This window comes from Coregonus clupeaformis, chromosome 6 (genome assembly GCF_020615455.1).
Source record: "Coregonus clupeaformis isolate EN_2021a chromosome 6, ASM2061545v1, whole genome shotgun sequence".
Classification (NCBI taxonomy): domain Eukaryota; kingdom Metazoa; phylum Chordata; class Actinopteri; order Salmoniformes; family Salmonidae; genus Coregonus; species Coregonus clupeaformis.
In genome coordinates this window covers 51470781-51493280 of record NC_059197.1, presented here as the reverse complement: position 1 = coordinate 51493280, position 22500 = coordinate 51470781, and the positions used below count along the sequence as shown (strand labels likewise).

At 48.9% G+C, this 22500-nt stretch overlaps 1 protein-coding gene across 1 annotated transcript in view; it reads right to left on the bottom strand.

Moving 5' to 3' along the window:
- Positions 1–22500, bottom strand: part of LOC121557545 (glutamate receptor ionotropic, NMDA 2A-like) — a gene marked incomplete at its 5' end in the record, with an annotated part of 72405 nt that overhangs the window by 25474 nt on the left and 24431 nt on the right. Inside the window, 4 exon segments of the mRNA XM_045216947.1 lie at positions 12285–12514; positions 13504–13629; positions 20151–20304; positions 21335–21506. Of these exon segments, the coding sequence (XP_045072882.1) occupies positions 12285–12514; positions 13504–13629; positions 20151–20304; positions 21335–21506 (682 nt within the window).

Below are 22500 nucleotides of genomic sequence, written 5' to 3'. Positions count from 1 at the left end.
CGTTTTTCTTATATACCTCCCTCTTCTCCTGTCCCCTCCCCTCTTTCTTCTACTCCTCCTGTCTTCCTCCTCCCTCTCCCTCCTCCTGTCTTCCTCCTCCTGTCTCCCTCCTCCTGTCTCCCTCCTCCCTCTCCCTCCTCCTGTCTCCCTCCTCCCTCTCCCTCCTCCTGTCTCCCTCCTCCCTCTCCCTCCTCCTGTCTCCCTCCTCCCTCTCCCTCCTCCTGTCTCCCTCCTCCCTCTCCCTCCTCCTGTCTTCCTCCTCCTCTCTCCCCCTCCTCCTGTCTCCCTCCTCCTCTCTCCCTCCTCCTGTCTCCCTCCTCCCTCTCCCTCCTCCCTGTCTCCCTCCTCCTCCTCCCTCTCCTCCCTCCTCTCCCTCCTCCTGTCTCCCTCCTCCCTCTCCCTCCTCCTGTCTTCCTCCTCCCTCTCCCTCCTCCTGTCTCCCTCCTCCTGTCTCCCTCCTCCCTGTCTCCCTCCTCCTGTCCCTCTCCCTCCTCCTGTCTCCCTCCTCCTGTCTCCCTCCTCCTGTCTCCCTCCTCCCTCCTCCTGTCTCCCTCCTCCTGTCTCCCTCCTCCTGTCTCCCTCCTCCTGTCTCCCTCCTCCTGTCTCCCTCCTCCTGTCTTCCTCCTCCCTCTCCCTCCTCCTGTCTTCCCTCCTCCCTCTCCCTCCTCCTGTCTTCCTCCTCCCTCTCCCTCCTCCTGTCTCCCTCCTCCTGTCTCCCTCCTCCTGTCTCCCTCCTCCCTCTCCCTCCTCCTGTCTTCCTCCTCCCTCTCCCTCCTCCTGTCTTCCTCCTCCTCCCTCCTCGTCTTCCTCCTCCCTCTCCCTCCTCCCGTCTCCCTCCTCCCTCTCCCTCCTCCTGTCTCCCTCCTCCTCTCTCCCTCCTCCTGTCTCCCTCCTCCTGTCTCCCTCCTCCTGTCTCCCTCCTCCTCCCTCTCCCTCCTCCTGTCTTCCTCCTCCCTCTCCCTCCTCCTGTCTCCCTCCTCCCTCTCCCTCCTCCTGTCTCCCTCCTCCCTCTCCCTCCTCCTGTCTCCCTCCTCCTCTCTCCCTCCTCCTGTCTCCCTCCTCCCTCTCCCTCCTCCTGTCTCCTCCTCCCTCCCCTCCTCCTGTCTTCCTCCTCCCTCTCCCTCCTCCCGTCTCCCTCCTCCCTCTCCCTCCTCCTGTCTTCCTCCTCCCTCTCCCTCCTCCGTCTCCCTCCTCCCTCTCCCTCCTACTGTCTTCCCTCCTCCCTCTCCCTCCTCCTGTCTCCCTCCTCCCTCTCCCTCCTCCTGTCTCCCTCCTCCTGTCTCCCTCCTCCCTCTCCCTCCTCCCTCTCCCTCCTCCTGTCTCCCTCCTCCCTCTCCCTCCTCCTGTCTCCCTCCTCCCTCTCCCTCCTCCCTCTCCCTCCTCCTGTCTTCCTCCTCCCTCTCCCTCCTCCTGTCTTCCTCCTCCCTCTCCCTCCTCCTGTCTCCCTCCTCCCTCTCCCTCCTCCTGTCTCCCTCCTCCCTCTCCCTCCTCCTGTCTCCCTCCTCCCTCTCCCTCCTCCTGTCTTCCTCCTCCCTCTCCCTCCTCCTGTCTCCCTCCTCCCTCTCCTCTCCCTCCTCCTGTCTCCCTCCTCCCTCTCCCTCCTCCTGTCTCCCTCCTCCCTCTCCCTCCTCCTGTCTCCCTCCTCCCTCTCCCTCCTCCTGTCTCCCTCCTCCCGTCTCCCTCCTCCCTCTCCCTCCTCCTGTCTTCCTCCTCCCTCTCCCTCCTCCTGTCTTCCTCCTCCCTCTCCCTCCTCCTGTCTCCCTCCTCCCTCTCCCTCCTCCTGTCTCCCTCCTCCCTCTCCCTCCTCCTGTCTCCCTCCTCCCTCTCCCTCTCCCTCCTCCTGTCTTCCTCCTCCTGTCTCCCTCCTCCCTCTCCCTCCTCCTAGTCTCCCTCCTCCCTCTCCCTCTCCCTCCTCCTAGTCTTCCTCCTCCCTCTCCCTCCTCCTAGTCTCCCTCCTCCCTCTCCCTCCTCCTAGTCTTCCTCCATACTAATTGTCCCACAAGGAGGATCAAGTTAAAGTTCTATTGAACAGAATAGACGTTCTCCTTTGTTAGTGAAATGTTCTGTTCTGTTCTTCTTCTTCTTGAAACACCATCTAGGTGTTGGAAACTAACATGAGCTATATATATATATACATACACATTGCAACACATCTCTTGTTTATCATTCCATATGTCAGTGGTCTTGTATCGCTCTCTATTCAAATACCGCATTAATGAATACAGACCATAAATTAAGACAAAACATAAATATGTTTCTACTCTTTAGTATATAGAAGTTAGTAGTCTCTTCTTTTTTTTTTTTTTTTTACAATTGATATAGTCCCTTAAAAATCAATGTAACGGATCTTGTATAGCTGACACTGTGGGGCCTGTTGAGAGAGAATGCAGTGTATTTAAAGTACATGAAAGGAAGCTTGATAGATTCAGTTACTACTAACTTGAATACTTACGGTGTAGTAATACGTGACGTCACGTGACTACAGGGAATAGGTCAAACCGTAACACGTCATCAATAATTGACAGGGGGGGGGGGTGGAGAAAATACGTCAAACATCAATCTACATCATATCGTAAAAAAACACAGGATCAAATAAATATGATCGATATATCTGATCAGAACCGATCACATTGTTGTTCCCCATGTTGATGAATAGCAAGCTCCTTACTCACGGGTCCTGTAGAAGGTAGCCCAGTAGTGCTTGACTTGGGCCTGAGCAATTATTGGGGAAACTTCGTAACGGCTCCTCTATTAAAAACAAAGTGGCGGTATCACCCGGCCCAGATTTTACAAAACATGCGTCAAGAAAAGGTTGATCAAAGCGGAATGAATGTGGGATGAGGGTTCTTACGGAATGTTTATACTGTGTTTTTCCTTTTTTAAATATATTATCAATCACTTCAAATCTACATATCAGACATGATCAGAATTAGGCCTACCCTGCAGCGTCTCTCTGTGTGTGTGTTGTACATCATCTGTATGTGTGTGTTGTACATCATCTGTATGTGTTGTACATCATCTGTGTGTGTGTTGTACATCATCTGTGTGTGTGTTGTACATCATCTCTGTGTGTGTTGTACATCATCTGTATGTGTTGTACATCATCTGTGTGTGTGTTGTACATCATCTGTGTGTGTTTGTACATCATCTGTGTGTGTTGTACATCATCTGTGTGTGTTGTACATCATCTGTGTGTGTTGTACATCATCTGTGTGTGTTGTACATCATCTGTGTGTGTTGTACATCATCTGTGTGTGTGTTGTACATAATATGTGTGTGTTGTACATCATCTGTGTGTGTGTTGTACATAATATGTGTGTGTTGTACATCATCTGTGTGTGTGTTGTACATCATCTGTGTGTGTTGTACATAATATGTGTGTGTGTTGTACATCATCTGTGTGTGTGTTGTACATCATCTGTGTGTGTGTTGTACATAATATGTGTGTGTTGTACATCATCTGTGTGTGTGTTGTACATCATCTGTGTGTGTTGTACATCATCTGTGTGTGTTGTACATCATCTGTGTGTGTGTTGTACATCATCTGTGTGTGTTGTACATCATCTGTGTGTGTTGTTCATCATCTGTGTGTGTTGTACATCATCTGTGTGTGTGTTGTACATCATCTGTGTGTGTTGTACATCATCTGTGTGTGTTGTACATCATCTCTGTGTGTTGTACATCATCTGTATGTGTTGTACATCATCTGTATGTGTTGTACATCATCTGTGTGTGTGTTGTACATCATCTGTGTGTGTTGTACATCATCTGTATGTGTTGTACATCATCTGTATGTGTTGTACATCATCTGTATGTGTTGTACATCATCTGTATGTGGTGTACATCATCTGTATGTGTTGTACATCATCTGTGTGTGTTGTACATCATCTGTATGTGTTGTACATCATCTGTGTGTGTTGTACATCATCTGTGTGTGTTGTACATCATCTGTGTGTGTTGTACATCATCTGTGTGTGTTGTACATCATCTGTGTGTGTTGTACATCATCTGTGTATTACATTTACATTTTTAGTCATTTAGCAGACGCGCTTATCCAGAGCAACTTACAGGAGCAATTAGGGTTAAGTGCCTTGCTTAAGGGCACATCGACAGATTTTTTCACCTAGTCGGCTCGGGGATTAGAACCAGCGACCTTTCAGTTACTGGCACAACGCTCTTACCCACTAAGCTACCTGCCGCCCTATGTGTTGTACATCATCTGTGTGTGTTGTACATCATCTGTGTGTGTGTTGTACATCATCTGTGTGTGTTGTACATCATCTGTGTGTGTGTTGTACATCATCTGTGTGTGTTGTACATCATCTGTATGTGTTGTACATCATCTCTGTGTGTTGTACATCATCTGTGTGTGTTGTACATCATCTGTGTGTATTGTACATCATCTGTGTGTGTTGTACATCATCTGTATGTGTTGTACATCATCTGTGTGTATTGTACATCATCTCTGTGTGTTGTACATCATCTGTGTGTGTTGTACATCATCTGTATGTGTTGTACATCATCTGTGTATGTGTTGTACATCATCTGTGTGTGTTGTACATCATCTGTGTGTATTGTACATCATCTGTGTGTGTGTTGTACATCATCTGTGTGTGTTGTACATCATCTGTGTGTGTTGTACATCATCTGTGTATGTGTTGTACATCATCTGTGTGTGTTGTACATCATCTGTATGTGTTGTACATCATCTGTGTATGTGTTGTACATCATCTGTGTGTGTTGTACATCATCTGTATGTGTGTTGTACATCATCTGTATGTGTTGTACATCATCTGTATGTGTGCCTGTGGGCCGTTGCCCGAGGAGAGAGAGACATTTCAGCATCAGGTAGCCTAGAAAATATTTATAGACTATCTATTTAGCTAATTCAAAACATAGCTTGTAGTATGGCTAGGCTATCCTGCTCACAGGAGGTTGGTGGCACCTTAATTGGGGAGGACGGGGCTCGTGGTAATGGCTGGAGCGTTAAAGAAAATGGTATGGTATCAAATACATCAAACACACGGTTTGATGCCATTCCATTCCACACACTAATTGACAACAAAAAAAAATTTAACAACGTGTTTATTTATACAGTAGCCTAAGAGTGCAGTGATTCTACTTTATGGGGGTTTAAGTTCTTTTTTTAACCTTTATTTAACTAGGCAAGTCAGTTAAGAACCAATTATTTTTTACAATGACAGCCTACACCGGCCAAACCCGGACGACGCTGGGCCAATTTTGCGCCGCCCTATGGAACTCCCAATCACGGCCGGTTGTGATACAGCCTGGAATCGAACCAGGGGGTCTGTAGTGACGCCTCAAGCACTGAGATGCAGTGCCTTAGACCGCTGCACCACTCGGTCTGTAGTGACGCCTCAAGCACTGAGATGCAGTGCCTTAGACCGCTGCGCCACTCGGTCTGTAGTGACGCCTCAAGCACTGAGATGCAGTGCCTTCGACCGCTGCGCCACTCGGTCTGTAGTGACGCCTCAAGCACTGAGATGCAGTGCCTTAGACCGCTGCACCACTCGGTCTGTAGTGACGCCTCAAGCACTGAGATGCAGTGCCTTAGACCGCTGCACCACTCGGTCTGTAGTGACGCCTCAAGCACTGAGATGCAGTGCCTTAGACCGCTGCGCCACTCGGTCTGCAGTGACGCCTCAAGCACTGAGATGCAGTGCCTTAGACCGCTGCACCACTCGGTCTGCAGTGACGCCTCAAGCACTGAGATGCAGTGCCTTAAGACCGCTGCGCCACTCGGTCTGTAGTGACGCCTCAAGCACTGAGATGCAGTGCCTTAGACCGCTGCGCCACTCGGTCTGTAGTGACGCCTCAAGCACTGAGATGCAGTGCCTTAAGACCGCTGCGCCACTCGGTCTGTAGTGACGCCTCAAGCACTGAGATGCAGTGCCTTAGACCGCTGCTCCACTCGGTCTGTAGTGACGCCTCAAGCACTGAGATGCAGTGCCTTAGACCGCCTGCGCCACTCGGTCTGTAGTGACGCCTCAAGCACTGAGATGCAGTGCCTTAAGACCGCTGCGCCACTCGGTCTGTAGTGACGCCTCAAGCACTGAGATGCAGTGCCTTAGACCGCTGCGCCACTCGGTCTGTAGTGACGCCTCAAGCACTGAGATGCAGTGCCTTGGACCGCTGCGCCACTCGGTCTGTAGTGACGCCTCAAGCACTGAGATGCAGTGCCTTAGACCGCTGCGCCACTCGGTCTGTAGTGACGCCTCAAGCACTGAGATGCAGTGCCTTAAGACCGCTGCGCCACTCGGTCTGTAGTGACGCCTCAAGCACTGAGATGCAGTGCCTTAGACCGCTGCTCCACTCGGTCTGTAGTGACGCCTCAAGCACTGAGATGCAGTGCCTTAGACCGCTGCTCCACTCGGTCTGTAGTGACGCCTCAAGCACTGAGATGCAGTGCCTTAGACCGCTGCTCCACTCGGTCTGTAGTGACGCCTCAAGCACTGAGATGCAGTGCCTTAGACCGCTGCTCCACTCGGTCTGTAGTGACGCCTCAAGCACTGAGATGCAGTGCCTTAGACCGCTGCACCACTCGGTCTGTAGTGACGCCTCAAGCACTGAGATGCAGTGCCTTAAGACCGCTGCGCCACTCGGTCTGTAGTGACGCCTCAAGCACTGAGATGCAGTGCCTTAGACCGCTGCGCCACTCGGTCTGTAGTGACGCCTCAAGCACTGAGATGCAGTGCCTTAAGACCGCTGCACCACTCGGTCTGTAGTGACGCCTCAAGCACTGAGATGCAGTGCCTTAGACCGCTGCGCCACTCGGTCTGTAGTGACGCCTCAAGCACTGAGATGCAGTGCCTTTAGACCGCTGCTCCACTCGGTCTGCAGTGACGCCTCAAGCACTGAGATGCAGTGCCTTAGACCGCTGCACCACTCGGTCTGCAGTGACGCCTCAAGCACTGAGATGCAGTGCCTTAGACCGCTGCACCACTCGGTCTGTAGTGACGCCTCAAGCACTGAGATGCAGTGCCTTAGACCGCTGCTCCACTCGGGAGCCCGAGTGCCTTGAGTGGGACATGGGATCGGAGACCAGCAGCCTTCTAGTGTCAGTACCACATTCACGCTGACTTTTTCATCTAGGATACATAGAGACAGCACCAATTATTGGTCACGGAAACGTGGTTAAAAAGTCATGGAGAAGTCACGGAAATGTGGTTAAAAAGTCATGGAGAATTCATGGAATTGTGGTTAAAAAGTCATGGAGAAGTCACGGAAATGTGGTTAAAAAGTCATGGAGAATTCATGGAATTGTGGTTAAAAAGTCATGGAGAAGTCATGGAAATGTGGTTAAAAAGTCATGGAGAAGTCATGGAAATGTGGTTTAAAAAGTCATGGAGAAGTCATGGAAATGTGGTTAAAAAGTAATGGAGAAGTCATGGAAATGTGGTTTAAAAAGTCATGGAGAAGTCATGGAAATGTGGTTAAAAAGTCATGGAGAAGTCATGGAAATGTGGTTAAAAAGTCATGGAGAAGTCATGGAAATGTGGTTAAAAAGTCATGGAGAAGTCATGGAAATGTGGTTAAAAAGTCATGGAGAAGTCATGGAAATGTGGTTTAAAAAGTCATGGAGAAGTCATGGAAATGTGGTTAAAAAGTAATGGAGAAGTCATGGAAATATGGTTTGAAACGTAATGGAGAAGTCATGGAAATGTGGTTAAAATGTCATGGAGAAGTCATGGAAATGTGGTTTAAAAAGTCATGGAGAAGTCATGGAAATGTGGTTAAAAAGACATGGAGAAGTCATGGAAATGTGGTTAAAAAGTCATGGAGAAGTCATGGAAATGTGGTTTAAAAAGTCATGGAGAAGTCATGGAAATGTGGTTAAAAAGTAATGGAGAAGTCATGGAAATGTGGTTTAAAAAGTCATGGAGAAGTCATGGAAATGTGGTTAAAAAGTCATGGAGAAGTCATGGAAATGTGGTTAAAAAGTCATGGAGAAGTCATGGAAATGTGGTTAAAAAGTCATGGAGAAGTCATGGAAATGTGGTTTAAAAAGTCATGGAGAAGTCATGGAAATGTGGTTAAAAAGTAATGGAGAAGTCATGGAAATATGGTTTGAAACGTAATGGAGAAGTCATGGAAATGTGGTTAAAATGTCATGGAGAAGTCATGGAAATGTGGTTTAAAAAGTCATGGAGAAGTCATGGAAATGTGGTTAAAAGACATGGAGAAGTCATGGAAATGTGGTTAAAAAGTCATGGAGAAGTCATGGAAATGTGGTTTAAAAAGTCATGGAGAAGTCATGGAAATGTGGTTAAAAAGTAATGGAGAAGTCATGGAAATGTGGTTTAAAAAGTCATGGAGAAGTCATGGAAATGTGGTTAAAAAGTCATGGAGAAGTCATGGAAATGTGGTTAAAAAGTCATGGAGAAGTCATGGAAATGTGGTTAAAAAGTCATGGAGAAGTCATGGAAATGTGGTTTAAAAAGTCATGGAGAAGTCATGGAAATGTGGTTAAAAAGTCATGGAGAAGTCATGGAAATGTGGTGAAAAAAGTAATGGAGAAGTCATGGAAATCAGGGATCTCTATCAGAAGTCTCTATAGCATAATGTCATTTGGGAATTTCTGTGAACATAGTCTAATGAACCGACTTGAAAAAAGACAGCTCCTGTACCTCTTTCATCCCAAGTCAAGCACTGATCTTAGCTGTGCTATAATCAATCAGTTAGCTCATACAGCCTCATTCATGCTTATATCAACTCATAAGGATATTATAACTGCGTGTATAGTGTTACCAGGCCAGTAACACTTCTGTTAAAACAAGTCATAAGTCATTATAACTGCAGGCTTTGGGTTCAGCATAGAGCCAACTCACCAGTCCAGTAACACTAGGGGTAGTGTCCACTTGAAGGGTACCCACCTACCAGTGGTAACACTTCAGTTGAAGGGGTACCTACCTTAGCCCCTTCACTGACACCTGTAGTAGCAGCAGTGAGAATGGACTACAGACCTGCACAGAGCTGGCCACACGCAGACAACACATGACTTCAACACAGCACAGAGAGACAGTGATTCTACTGCAACAGACATACACATGTAGACCACACTGTTCATTATTATTATTATTATTATTATTATTATTATTATTATTATTATTATTATTATTATTATTATTATTACAGGTCCGGAGTACTGCTGTTTTTTTGTTCTACCTGATAATTAATTTCACCCAGCTGGTGTCCCAGGTTAAAATCAGTCCCAAATTAAAGGGGAAGAATGAAAAAAAAAGCAGTGGAACTGGCTTCCAGGTCCAGATGTGAATCTGAGATGTGAATACACCTTCTAGTCTCCCCACTGACTCCAACAGAGAGAAACACCAGAAGTGTCCCACTAACCGATCAACACTAGGTGACAACGGCCAATCAAGCTGTGTGGTAAGACAGATGAAGGTGTGGCCCTGGGGGGGAAGGGGGCGGGGCCGAGCAAGCTCATACCTTTGATCAGCTCTGATCACCCAACGGTAGATGACATTTTTCACTTCAATTGGTCACAGCCCCGCCCCCCGTCCACAACAACGCCTCGAAGAGCTTCAACAACAATGCCCGTGGTTACTATGGTTACAACGGTTATTACGGGCGTGGCATTCATCGGGTCATGAACAATCGTTATTTACGTCCGGGAGGTTTTCAACCCTCGAGCGTAGGGTTACAACTCCAGGCCCCAGTAATAGCCTATTAATCGTGATAAATAAGTACCTGTAGATTGATTTAAGGACACAAAACAGAAACAGGACGTTAGATGTTAATGGAGACAGGATGAGGACAGCAGGTCCATAGAGGTAGATAGAAGGCCCATGCTAAAACAGGCTTTGTGGTACTAGAGCTGTCTATCCAAGTCTATGGGACAGTAAGTCCATAGAGGTAGATAGAGGGGCCCATGCTAAAACAGGCTTTCAGCACTAGAGCTGTCTATCCAAGTCTATGGGACAGTAAATCCATAGACGTAGATAGAAGGCCCATGCTAAAACAGGCTTTGTGGCACTAGAGCTGTCTATCCAAGTCTATGGGACAGTAAGTCCATAGACGTAGATAGAAGGCCCATGCTAAAACAGGCTTTGTGGCACTAGAGCTGTCTATCCAAGTCTATGGGACAGTATGTCCATAGACGTAGATAGAGGGCCCTTCTTTGCATCTGTGTCTTAATGGCTTCTTTGACAGCATGGGCAGCGTCATTGAGGACCTTCACAATATTTTAAGCAAAGTAGCCTTGGCTTTGGTCTTTGGTATGACTCGGCCGGGGATCGAACTCCCAACCTTTCAATCACAAGGCCGACACAAGACCACTGAGTGTGTCTTCATTTTAAAGTAGTCCATGTCTTATTTTTCTACTATTATTGGTAAACAAACTGAGCTCCTGCCACCTGAACCTGCATAGAGTCAAGGTGGGTGATTTACTGCCACCTGAACCTGCATAGAGTCAAGGTGGGTGATTTACTGCCACCTGAACCTGTATAGAGTCAAGGTGGGTGATTTACTGCCACCTGAACCTGTATAGAGTCAAGGTGGGTGATTTACTGCCACCCGAACCTGTATAGAGTCAAGGTGGGTGATTTACTGCCACCCGAACCTGTATAAAGTCAAGGTGGGTGATTTACTGCCACCTGAACCTGTATAGAGTCAAGGTGGGTGATTTACTGCCACCTGAACCTGTATAGAGTCAAGGTGGGTGATTTACTGCCATCCGAACCTGTATAGAGTCAAGGTGGGTGATTTACTGCCACCTGAACCTGTATAGAGTCAAGGTGGGTGATTTACTGCCACCCGAACCTGTATAAAGTCAAGGTGGGTGATTTACTGCCACCTGAACCTGTATAAATTCAAGGTGGGTGATTTACTGCCACCTGAACCTGCATAGAGTCAAGGTGGGTGATTTACTGCCACCTGAAGTTATGGAATGTTTGCTAAGGAGTATAATTCATTGGCTGATCCTTCCTGGTGACCTGGATGGAATTACGTGAACGAGCCTTTCCTTAACCCACGGAAGTCTCACCCAGTTGACTACTTAAAAATGGTGAAAGTCCTCAATGTCTCTGGCCATGTAAAAACGGGCTTTGTGGCACTAGAGCTGTCTATCTAAGTCTATGGGACAGTAAGTCCATAGCGGTAGATAGAAGGGTCCCATGCTAAAACAAGCTTTGTGGCACTAGAGCTGTCTATCCAAGTCTATGGGACAGTAAGTCCATAGCGGTAGATAGAAGGGTCCCATGCTAAAACAAGCTTTGTGGCACTAGAGCTGTCTATCCAAGTCTATGGGACAGTAAGTCCATAGAGGTAGATAGAAGGGTCCCATGCTAAAAACAAGCTTTGTGGCACTAGAGCTGTCTATCCAAGTCTATGGGACAGTAAGTCCATAGAGGTAGATAGAAGGGTCCCATGCTAAAACAAGCTTTGTGGCACTAGAGCTGTCTATTTAAGTCTATGGGACAGTAAGTCCATAGAGGTAGATAGAAGGGTCCCATACTAAAACAAGCTTTGTGGCACTAGAGCTGTCTATCCAAGTCTATGGGACAGTAAGTCCATAGCGGTAGATAGAAGGGTCCCATGCTAAAACAAGCTTTGTGGCACTAGAGCTGTCTATCTAAGTCTATGGGACAGTAAGTCCATAGCGGTAGATAGAAGGGTCCCATGCTAAAACAAGCTTTGTGGCACTAGAGCTGTCTATCTAAGTCTATGGGACAGTAGACCTGAAGCTGACACACAGTAGGTGAATATGCTGTGATTCCCTAGCCTCTGTGCTAGCTTCACGCGCTCTGCGGGATCTCTCGGACCCTCGGAAACATTCCGACGGGGAATCCGGGCCATACAAGATTGTAACGCCAGTTTCCCACTTGTAGTTCCGACTCGGAAATGTACATTTCCGATCATTCCGTGAGGACGTGAAGGCAGCATAGAATATGCAGACATAGACTGGAATGTAATGTAGAAAGTCTAGGTGAACACAATCTACTAAAGCTATTTCTAGGCCCTGTCTCTATATCTAACTGGCATGTACACATGTATATGGATAGACAGGGTATTGAACCCAGGGAATCGGTGTACCTCAAGACCCGCGTTAGCTCTCTCTGAGCTAAAGCCTGGGGCATCAGCTCTAGGGAGCTAACACCAGCCTTCAGGTCTCAAAGTGATTCATCGCTCGAGCAAATTCACTGTAAAGCGATTTGGACCGCAACATCGTTACAAATACATGTTATATTATTACTGCCGTCGCTAACACGATCGCACGCTCGAGAGCGTGAAACAGTAAACATTACCTTGTTGTCGGACAGTCCGGTGACCTGGTCCACAAACTCCTCCTGGATCATGAAGGCAGCCAGGTTGGCTGTGTACGAGGCCAGGAAGATGACAGCGAAGAAGGCCCACACCGACACTATGAACTTACTGGTGGTGCCTTTGGGGTTCTGGACCGGAACAGAGTTGTTGAACACCAGACCCCACAGCAGCCACACTGCCTTACCCATGGTGAACGATGGGCCGTGGGGGTCTGGGGAGGGGAGAGGGGTGGGAGGGAGGGAGGGGGGGGGAGGGGGGAGGGAGAGAAGGGAGGGAGGGAGAGGGGAGGGAGGGAGGGAGGGAGGAAGGGGGGCGGGCGGGAGGGAGGGGGGGAGGGAGGAGAGAAGGGAGGAGGGAGGGAGGAGGAGGGGGGAGGAGGGAGGGAGGGAGGGGGAGGCGGGCGGGAGGGAGGGAGGGAGAGAAGGGAGGGAGGGAGAGAAGGGAGGGAGGGGGGAGGGAGGGAGGAAGGGGGCGGGCGGGAGGGGGGGGAGGAGGGAGGGAGGGAGGGAGGGGGAGGGAGGGAGGGAGGGAGGGAGGGAGGAGGGAGGGAGGGAGGGAGGAGAGAGAAGGAGGGGAGGGAGGGAGGGAGGGAGGGAGGGAGGGAGGGAGGGAGGGAGGGGGAGGGAGGAGAGAAGGGAGGGAGGGAGGAAGGGGGGCGGGCGGGGGGGAGGGGGAGGGAGGGAGGGAGGGAAAGAGAGAAGGAGGGAGGGAGGGAGGGAGGGAGGGAAAGAGAGAAGGAGGTAGGGAGGAGGGGAGGGAGGGGAGGGAGGGGGGAGGGAGGGAGGGGAGGGGAGGGAGGGAGGGAGGGAGGAGGGAGGGAGGGAGGGAGGGAGGAGGGGAGGGAGGGAGGGAGGGAGGAGGCGGGCGGGAGGGAGGGAGGGAGAGAAGGAGGGAGGGAGAGAAGGGAGGGAGGGAGGGGGGAGGGAGGAAGGGGGGCCGGGCGGGAGGGAGGGAGGGAGGGAGGGAGGGAGGGAGGGAGGGAGAGAGGGAGGGAGGGAGAGGAGGGAGGGAGGGAGGGAGGGAGAGAAGGAAAGAGAGAAATTAGGATGTAAATTCCGATTTAACCCTGTGTGTGGTGATATGTTCATTGCATTGTGTGTGTGTGTGTGTGTGTGTGTGTGTGTGTGTGTGTGTGTGTGTGTGTGTGTGTGTGTGTGTGTGTGTGTGTGTGTGTGTGTGTGTGTGTCTGTGTGTACCTACCTCTACCCTGTGCCAGGTTCCTGTTAAAGCCTAGAGGGCTGATGTATTCAAACATGAAGACAGCCATCGCTGTGACCAGCAACAGCATCACAAACATCATAATCCACACCGAGGCACTGAACGGCTCTGAAACACACACAGAGAGAAAGAGGAGATACATGAACACACACACACATCAGATTAGATACACACACACATCAGATTAGATACACACACATCAGATTAGATACACACACACATCAGATTAGATACACACACACATCAGATTAGATACACACACACATCAGATTAGATACACACACACATCAGATTAGATACACACACACATCAGATTAGATACACACACATCATATTAGATACACAAACACATCAGATTAGATACACACACACATCAGATTAGATACACACACACATCAGATTAGATACACACACACATCAGATTAGATACACACACACATCAGATTAGATACACACAAACATCAGATTAGATACACACACACATCAGATTAGATACACACATCAGATTAGATACACACACATCAGATTAGATACACACAAACATCAGATTAGATACACAAACACACATCAGATTAGATACACACACATCAGATTAGATACACACACAAGTCAGATTAGATACACACACAAGCATGTCAGATTAGATACACACACACATCAGATTAGATACACACACATCAGATTAGATACACACACAAGTCAGATTAGATACACACACACACATGTCAGATTAGATACACACACACATCAGATTAGATACACACAGAGACACAGATACACACAGATCAGATTAGATACACACTCTAACACTCCACTGAACCCCCCTCCCCCCCAAACACAATGTGAGTGGGAGAGTATTAAAGTGGTGTTGTCAGCAGTCCTGTCTAATCTAGTGTATCTAATCAGTCCTGTCTTCCTCCACGCTGTTAGTGGTGCTGTATAGACCAGTCCTGTCTTCCTCCTGTTAGTGGTGCTGTATAGACCAGTCCTGTCTTCCTCCTGTTAGTGGTGCTGTATAGACCAGTCCTGTCTTCCTCCTGTTAGTGGTGCTGTATAGACCAGTCCTGTCTTCCTCCTGTTAGTGGTGCTGTATAGACCAGTCCTGTCTTCCTCCATGCTGTTAGTGGTGCTGTATAGACCAGTCCTGTCTTCCTCCTGTTAGTGGTGCTGTATAGACCAGTCCTGTCTTCCTCCTGTTAGTGGTGCTGTATAGACCAGTCCTGTCTTCCTCCTGTTAGTGGTGCTGTATAGACCAGTCCTGTCTTCCTCCTGTTAGTGGTGCTGTATAGACCAGTCCTGTCTTCCTCCTGTTAGTGGTGCTGTATAGACCAGTCCTGTCTTCCTCCTGTTAGTGGTGCTGTATAGACCAGTCCTGTCTTCCTCCATGCTGTTAGTGGTGCTGTATAGACCAGTCCTGTCTTCCTCCTGTTAGTGGTGCTGTATAGACCAGTCCTGTCTTCCTCCTGTTAGTGGTGCTGTATAGACCAGTCCTGTCTTCCCTCCTGTTAGTGGTGCTGTATAGACCAGTCCTGTCTTCCTCCTGTTAGTGGTGCTGTATAGACCAGTCCTGTCTTCCTCCATGCTGTTAGTGGTGCTGTATAGACCAGTCCTGTCTTCCTCCTGTTAGTGGTGCTGTATAGACCAGTCCTGTCTTCCCTCCTGTTAGTGGTGCTGTATAGACCAGTCCTGTCTTCCTCCTGTTAGTGGTGCTGTATAGACCAGTCCTGTCTTCCTCCTGTTAGTGGTGCTGTATAGACCAGTCCTGTCTTCCTCCTGTTAGTGGTGCTGTATAGACCAGTCCTGTCTTCCTCCTGTTAGTGGTGCTGTATAGACCAGTCCTGTCTTCCTCCTGTTAGTGGTACTGTATAGACCAGTCCTGTCTTCCTCCTGTTAGTGGTGCTGTATAGACCAGTCCTGTCTTCCCTCCTGTTAGTGGTGCTGTATAGACCAGTCCTGTCTTCCCCTCCTGTTAGTGGTGCTGTATAGACCAGTCCTGTCTTCCCTCCTGTTAGTGGTGCTGTATAGACCAGTCCTGTCTTCCTCCTGTTAGTGGTGCTGTATAGACCAGTCCTGTCTTCCTCCTGTTAGTGGTGCTGTATAGACCAGTCCTGTCTTCCTCCTGTTAGTGGTGCTGTATAGACCAGTCCTGTCTTCCTCCTGTTAGTGGTGCTGTATAGACCAGTCCTGTCTTCCTCCTGTTAGTGGTGCTGTATAGACCAGTCCTGTCTTCCTCCTGTTAGTGGTGCTGTATAGACCAGTCCTGTCTTCCTCCTGTTAGTGGTGCTGTATAGACCAGTCCTGTCTTCCTCCTGTTAGTGGTGCTGTATAGACCAGTCCTGTCTTCCTCCTGTTAGTGGTGCTGTATAGACCAGTCCTGTCTTCCTCCTGTTAGTGGTGCTGTATAGACCAGTCCTGTCTTCCCTCCTGTTAGTGGTGCTGTATAGACCAGTCCTGTCTTCCTCCTGTTAGTGGTGCTGTATAGACCAGTCCTGTCTTCCCTCCTGTTAGTGGTGCTGTATAGACCAGTCCTGTCTTCCTCCTGTTAGTGGTGCTGTATAGACCAGTCCCTGTCTTCCTCCTGTTAGTGGTGCTGTATAGACCAGTCCTGTCTTCCTCCTGTTAGTGGTGCTGTATAGACCAGTCCTGTCTTCCCTCCTGTTAGTGGTGCTGTATAGACCAGTCCTGTCTTCCTCCTGTTAGTGGTGCTGTATAGACCAGTCCTGTCTTCCTCCTGTTAGTGGTGCTGTATAGACCAGTCCTGTCTTCCTCCTGTTAGTGGTGCTGTATAGACCAGTCCTGTCTTCCTCCTGTTAGTGGTGCTGTATAGACCAGTCCTGTCTTCCTCCTGTTAGTGGTGCTGTATAGACCAGTCCTGTCTTCCTCCATGCTGTTAGTGGTGCTGTATAGACCAGTCCTGTCTTTCTCCTGTTAGTGGTGCTGTATAGACCAGTCCTGTCTTCCTCCTGTTAGTGGTGCTGTATAGACCAGTCCTGTCTTCCTCCTGTTAGTGGTGCTGTATAGACCAGTCCTGTCTTCCTCCTGTTAGTGGTGCTGTATAGACCAGTCCTGTCTTTCTCCTGTTAGTGGTGCTGTATAGACCAGTCCTGTCTTCCTCCATGCTGTTAGTGGTGCTGTATAGACCAGTCCTGTCTTCCTCCTGTTAGTGGTGCTGTATAGACCAGTCCTGTCTTCCTCCATGCTGTTAGTGGTGCTGTATAGACCAGTCCTGTCTTCCTCCTGTTAGTGGTGCTGTATAGACCAGTCCTGTCTTCCTCCTGTTAGTGGTGCTGTATAGACCAGTCCTGTCTTCCTCCTGTTAGTGGTGCTGTATAGACCAGTCCTGTCTTCCTCCTGTTAGTGGTGCTGTATAGACCAGTCCTGTCTTCCTCCTGTTAGTGGTGCTGTATAGACCAGTCCTGTCTTCCTCCTGTTAGTGGTGCTGTATAGACCAGTCCTGTCTTCCTCTTGTTAGTGGTGCTGTATAGACCAGTCCTGTCTTCCTCCTGTTAGTGGTGCTGTATAGACAAGTCCTGTCTTCCTCCTGTTAGTGGTGCTGTATAGACCAGTCCTGTCTTCCTCCATATTAATTACCTAGCGGTGCTGCTCTTCTACTGGCGTACTGCCACTCTCTCTCTATCTCTCTGTGTGTGTGTGTGTGTGTGTGTGTGTGTGTGTGTGTGTGTGTGTGTGTGTGTGTGTGTGTGTGTGTGTGTGTGATGTGTGAGTGTGTGTGTGTGTGTGTGTGTGTGTGTGTGTGTGTGTGTGTGTGTGTGTGTGTGTGTGTGTGTGTGTGTGTGTGTGTGTGTGTGTGTGTGTGTGTGTGTGTGTGTGTGTTTGTGTGTGTGTTGGCAGAGGGCCATTCTGGGGTTTCCCTGCTTAGCCCTCGTAATCGGTGCTATTACGGTAGCTACCGCATGACACACGTATGTGTGTGTGCGTGCCTGCATGCTTGTGAGAGCGTTTGTGTGTGTATGTATCTATGTAAAGCCATTAGGTAATTCATATGTGGGCTATGCAGCACTGTAGAACCGTGCCAAGGCTAGAGTACTGCTGCACTGGAGAGGACTGGAGAGGACTGGAGAGGACTGGAGAGGACTGGATAGGGCTGGAGAGGACTGGAGAGGACTGGAGAGGACTGGAGAGGACTGGAGAGGGCTTGAGAGTGCTGGAGAGGACTGGATAGGACTGGATATGGCTGGAGAGTTCTGGAGAGGGCTGGAGAGGGCTGGAGAGGACTGGAGAGGACTGGAGAGGACTGGATAGGGCTGGAGAGGGCTGGAGAGGACTGGAGAGGACTGGAGAGGACTGGAGAGGGCTTGAGAGGGCTGGAGAGGACTGGAGAGGACTGGATAGGGCTGGAGAGGACTGGAGAGGACTGGATAGGGCTGGAGAGGGCTGGAGAGGGCTGGAGAGGGCTGGATAGGGCTGGAGAGGGCTGGAGAGGACTGGATAGGGCTGGAGAGGACTGGAGAGGACTGGATAGGGCTGGAGAGGACTGGAGAGGACTGGATAGGGCTGGAGAGGGCTGGAGAGGGCTGGATAGGGCTTGAGAGGGCTGGAGAGGGCTGGAGAGGGCTGGAGAGGGCTGGAGAGGGCTGGAGAGGACAGGAGAGGACTGGAGAGGGCTTGAGAGGGCTGGAGAGGGCTGGAGAGGGCTGGATAGGGCTGGAGAGGACAGGAGAGGACTGGAGAGGGCTGGAGAGGGCTGCAATCTTTGTGTGTCTCTGTGGGTGTTTATCTCTCTGTGTGTGTGTGTGTGTTTGTTTGTGTGTATGGGTGTGTGTGTGTACAGTGCGTTCGGAAAGTATTCAGACCCCTTGACTTTTTCCACATTTTGTTCAGTTACAGCCTTATTCTAAAATTGATTAAATACATAAAAATCCTCATCAATCTACACACAATACCCCATAACGACATTTTTAGAAATGTTTGCAATAAAAAAAAAAAAAGAAATACCTTATTTACATAAGTAATCAGACCCTTTGCTATGAGACACGAAATTGAGCTCAGGTGCATCCTGTTTCCATTGATCATCCTTGAGATGTTTCTACAACTTGATTGGAGTCCACCTGTGGTCAATTCAATTGATTGGACATAATTTGGAAAAGCACACACCTGTCTATATAAGATCCCACAGTTATCAGTGCATGTCAGAGAAGAAACCAAGCCATGAGGTCGAAGGAATTGTCCGTAGAGCTCCGAGACAAGATTGTGTCGAGGCACAGATCTGGGGAAGGGTACCAAAATATTTCTGCAGCATTGAAGGTCCCCAAGAACACAGTGGCCTCCGTCATTCTTAAATGGAAGAAGTTTGGAACCACCAAGACTCATCCTAGAGCCGGCTGCCCGGCCAAACTGAGCAATCGCGGGAGAAGGGCCTTGGTCAGGAGGTGACCAAGAGTCCGATGGCTACTCTGACAGAGCTCTAGAGTTCCTCTGTGGAGATGAGAGAAACTTCCAGAAGGACAACCATCTCTGCAGCACTCCACCAATCAGGCCTTTATGGTAGAGGGCCAGACGGAAGCCACTCCTCAGTAAAAGGCACATGACAGCCCGCTTGAGTTTGCCAAAAGGCACCTAAAGGACTCTCAGATCATGAGAAACAAGAATCTCTGGTCTGATGAAACCAACATTGAACTCTTTGGCCTGAATGCCAAGCGTCACATCTGGAGGAAACCTGGCACCATCCCTACGGTGAATCATGGGGGTGGCAGCATGCAGTGGGGATGTTTTCAGCGACAGGAACTGGGAGACTAATCAGGATCGAGGGAAATATGAACGGAGCAAAGTACAGAGAGATCCTTGATGAAAACCTGCTCCAGAGCCCTCAGGACCTCAGACTGGGGCGAAGGTTCACCTTCCAATAGGACAATGACCCTCAGCACACAGCCAAGACAACGCAGGAGTGTCTTCGGGACAAGTCTCTGAATGTCCTTGAGTGGCCCAGCCAGAGCCCAGACTTGAACCCGATCTAACATCTCTGGAGAGACCTGAAAATAGCTGTGCAGCGACACTCCCCATCCAACCTGACAGAGCTTGAGAGGATCTGCAGAGAACAAATGGGAGAAACTCCCCAAATACAGGTGTGCTAAGCTTGTAGCGTCATACCCAAGAAGACCTGAGGCTGTAATCGCTGCCAAAGGTGCTTCAACAAAGTACTGAGTAAAAAGTCTGAATACTTATGAATGTTTTTTTTGGTGCAAACATTTCTAAAAACCTGTTTTTGCTTTGTCATTATGTCAGTGTGTGTAGATCGATGAGGAAAGAAAACAATTGTAACAACACAATCTGTCAGGTGGTGTAACGTAACAATCTGTCAGGTGGTGTAACGATACAATCTGTCAGGTGGTGTAACGTAACAATCTGTCAGGTGGTGTAACAACACAATCTGTCAGGTGGTGTAACGTAACAATCTGTCAGGTGGTGTAACGTAACAATCTGTCAGGTGGTGTAACGTAACAATCTGTCAGGTGGTGTAACGTAACAATCTGTCAGGTGGTGTAACGTAACAATCTGTCAGGTGGTGTAACGTAACAATCTGTCAGGTGGTGTAACGTAACAATCTGTCAGGTGGTGTAACGTAACAATCTGTCAGTTGGTGTAACAACACAAAACACGGCGAGGGTTACCGAGGAAGGCGGACGGGGAGACAGTTCCATTGCTACGGGAAACCATGACGCTGATTCCGGTTTCCACGAACGGGACGGAGAAATCGATGACCTCAGAACGCTCCTCATTGATCGTCAGAGAGCCGACGGCCATGACAGCTTTCTTATAGACCACCTGGGAGGGAGGGAAGGACAGAGGGAAGGAGGGAGGGAAAGAGGGAGGGAAGGAGGGAGGGAAGGAGGAGGGAAGGAGAGAGAGAGGAGGAGAGGGGGAGGAGGGAGGGAAGGAGGGAGGGAAGGAGGGAGGGAAGGAGAGAGGGAAGGAGGGAGGAAGGAGAGAGAGAGGGAGGAGAGAGGGGGAAGGGGGAGGAGAGAGGGAGGAGGAAGGGAAGGAGAGAGGAAGGAGGGAGGGAAGGAGGGAGGGAAGGAGGAGAGAGGGAAGGAGAGAGGGAAGGAGGGAGGGAAGGAGGGAGGAAGGAGAAGAGAGGGAGGGAGGGGGAGGAGAGGGGGAGGGGGGAGGAGGAGGAAAGGAGGGAGGGAAGGAGAGAGAGAGGGAGGAGAGAGGGAAGGAGAGAGAGAGGGAGGAGAGAGGGAGAATGGAGGGAGAAAGAGATGTAGAGGGAGAGATGGAGGGAAAGAGAGAGAAATTATGGGTTAAACTTTCATCTAGTGTGTTAGCGTGTTGTTGGGATGTAGCTCAGTTGGTAGAGCATGGCGTTTGCAATTGCCAGGGTTGTGGGTTCGTTTCCCACGGGGGGCCAGTATGAAAAAATATATAAAAAAATAATAATGTATGCACTCACTAACTGTAAGTCGCTCTGGATAAGAACGTCTGCTAAATGACTAAAATGTAAATGTAAAAATGTTGTTGATGTCGTTAGCAGAAGTCACTCCGCTGTTATTATGATGCTACAGTATATGCTGAGTATACCTTTAGCCATTAGCTAAAACAGAGTCAAATAATGCTACAGTATATTGCTGAGTATACCGTTAGCCATTAGCTAAAACAGAGTCAAATGATGCTACAGTATATTGCTGAGTATACCTTTAGCCATTAGCTAAAACAGAGTGAAATGATGCTACAGTATATTGCTGAGTATACCGTTAGCCATTAGCTAAACAGGGTAAAATGAAATTCAAAGTATGATATTATATTATTATTATTATTATTATTATTATTATTATTATTATATATTATCACTCACCTCTCCCACCATCCCGTTCCACACGTTGTTGATCTTCTTGCCATGTTTACCGTTGGTAACCAGGTAGAGATCGTAGGTGAACTTCACATACTTAGCGATCTTCTTCAGGATGTCGATGCAGAATCCTTTACAGCACTTTTTAATGTACGTCCCGCCCGCCTCTGTAGTGTTGCTGTGGAAACAACAAAGAATGACATGGCTGAAACTGTATTACCCCTTTTTATATAGACATCTTTCATTGGCTGAAGATTTCAGAACCTTTAGAACCCCATTGGTTAAAACTTTCTGAGTACTCTTTTATACGGACATCTGCCATTAGCAGAATGGCATAACCTGTTAAAATGGCCATGTGTCTATTGGCTGAAGACTTCAGAAATCCTCTGATGTCATGGAATTAGCATCTTTAGTAGACACTAGAAGAAGAGAGATGAAACATGATCCATCAAAGACGTGAAGAGAGAGAGCCAGAGATAGAGATATAGAAGTGGAGAGAGAGAGCCAGAGATAGAGGAAGAGATATAGAAGTGGAGAGAGAGAGCCAGAGATAGAGGAAGAGATATAGAAGTGGAGAGAGAGAGCCAGAGATAGAGGAAGAGATATAGAAGTGGAGAGAGAGAGCCAGAGATAGAGGAAGAGATATAGAAGTGGAGAGAGAGAGCCAGAGATAGAGGAAGAGATATAGAAGTGGAGAGAGAGAGCCAGAGATAGAGGAAGAGATATAGAAGTGGAGAGAGAGAGATTTGATCTCCATGTGATAACTGAAACAGTAAGGAAGATTCCATTCTACCTCACACAGCTGGGCACGGCCCTTGAAATGCTACTGTAACAGAATAGGTCTGTCTGTCTCCATGTCTCTTTCTGCTTTAACCATGTCTGCATCTAATATTTCCCATGGTGTATATACTGTATATAGCTTCCTATCCATCCCTTCCCCTCTTCCTCACTCCTCCTCCCTCACTCCTCCTCTCTCCTCTCTCCTCTCTCCTCTCCTCCCTTCCCCTCTCCCTCACTCCTCCCTTCTCCTCTCCTCCTCTCTCCTCTCCTCCCTTCCCCACTCCCTCACTCCTCCTCTCTCCTCTCCTCCTGTTCCTCTCCTCCCTTCCCCTCTCCCTCACTCCTCCTCTCTCCTCTCCTCCCTTCCCCACTCCCCTCACTCCTCTCCTCTC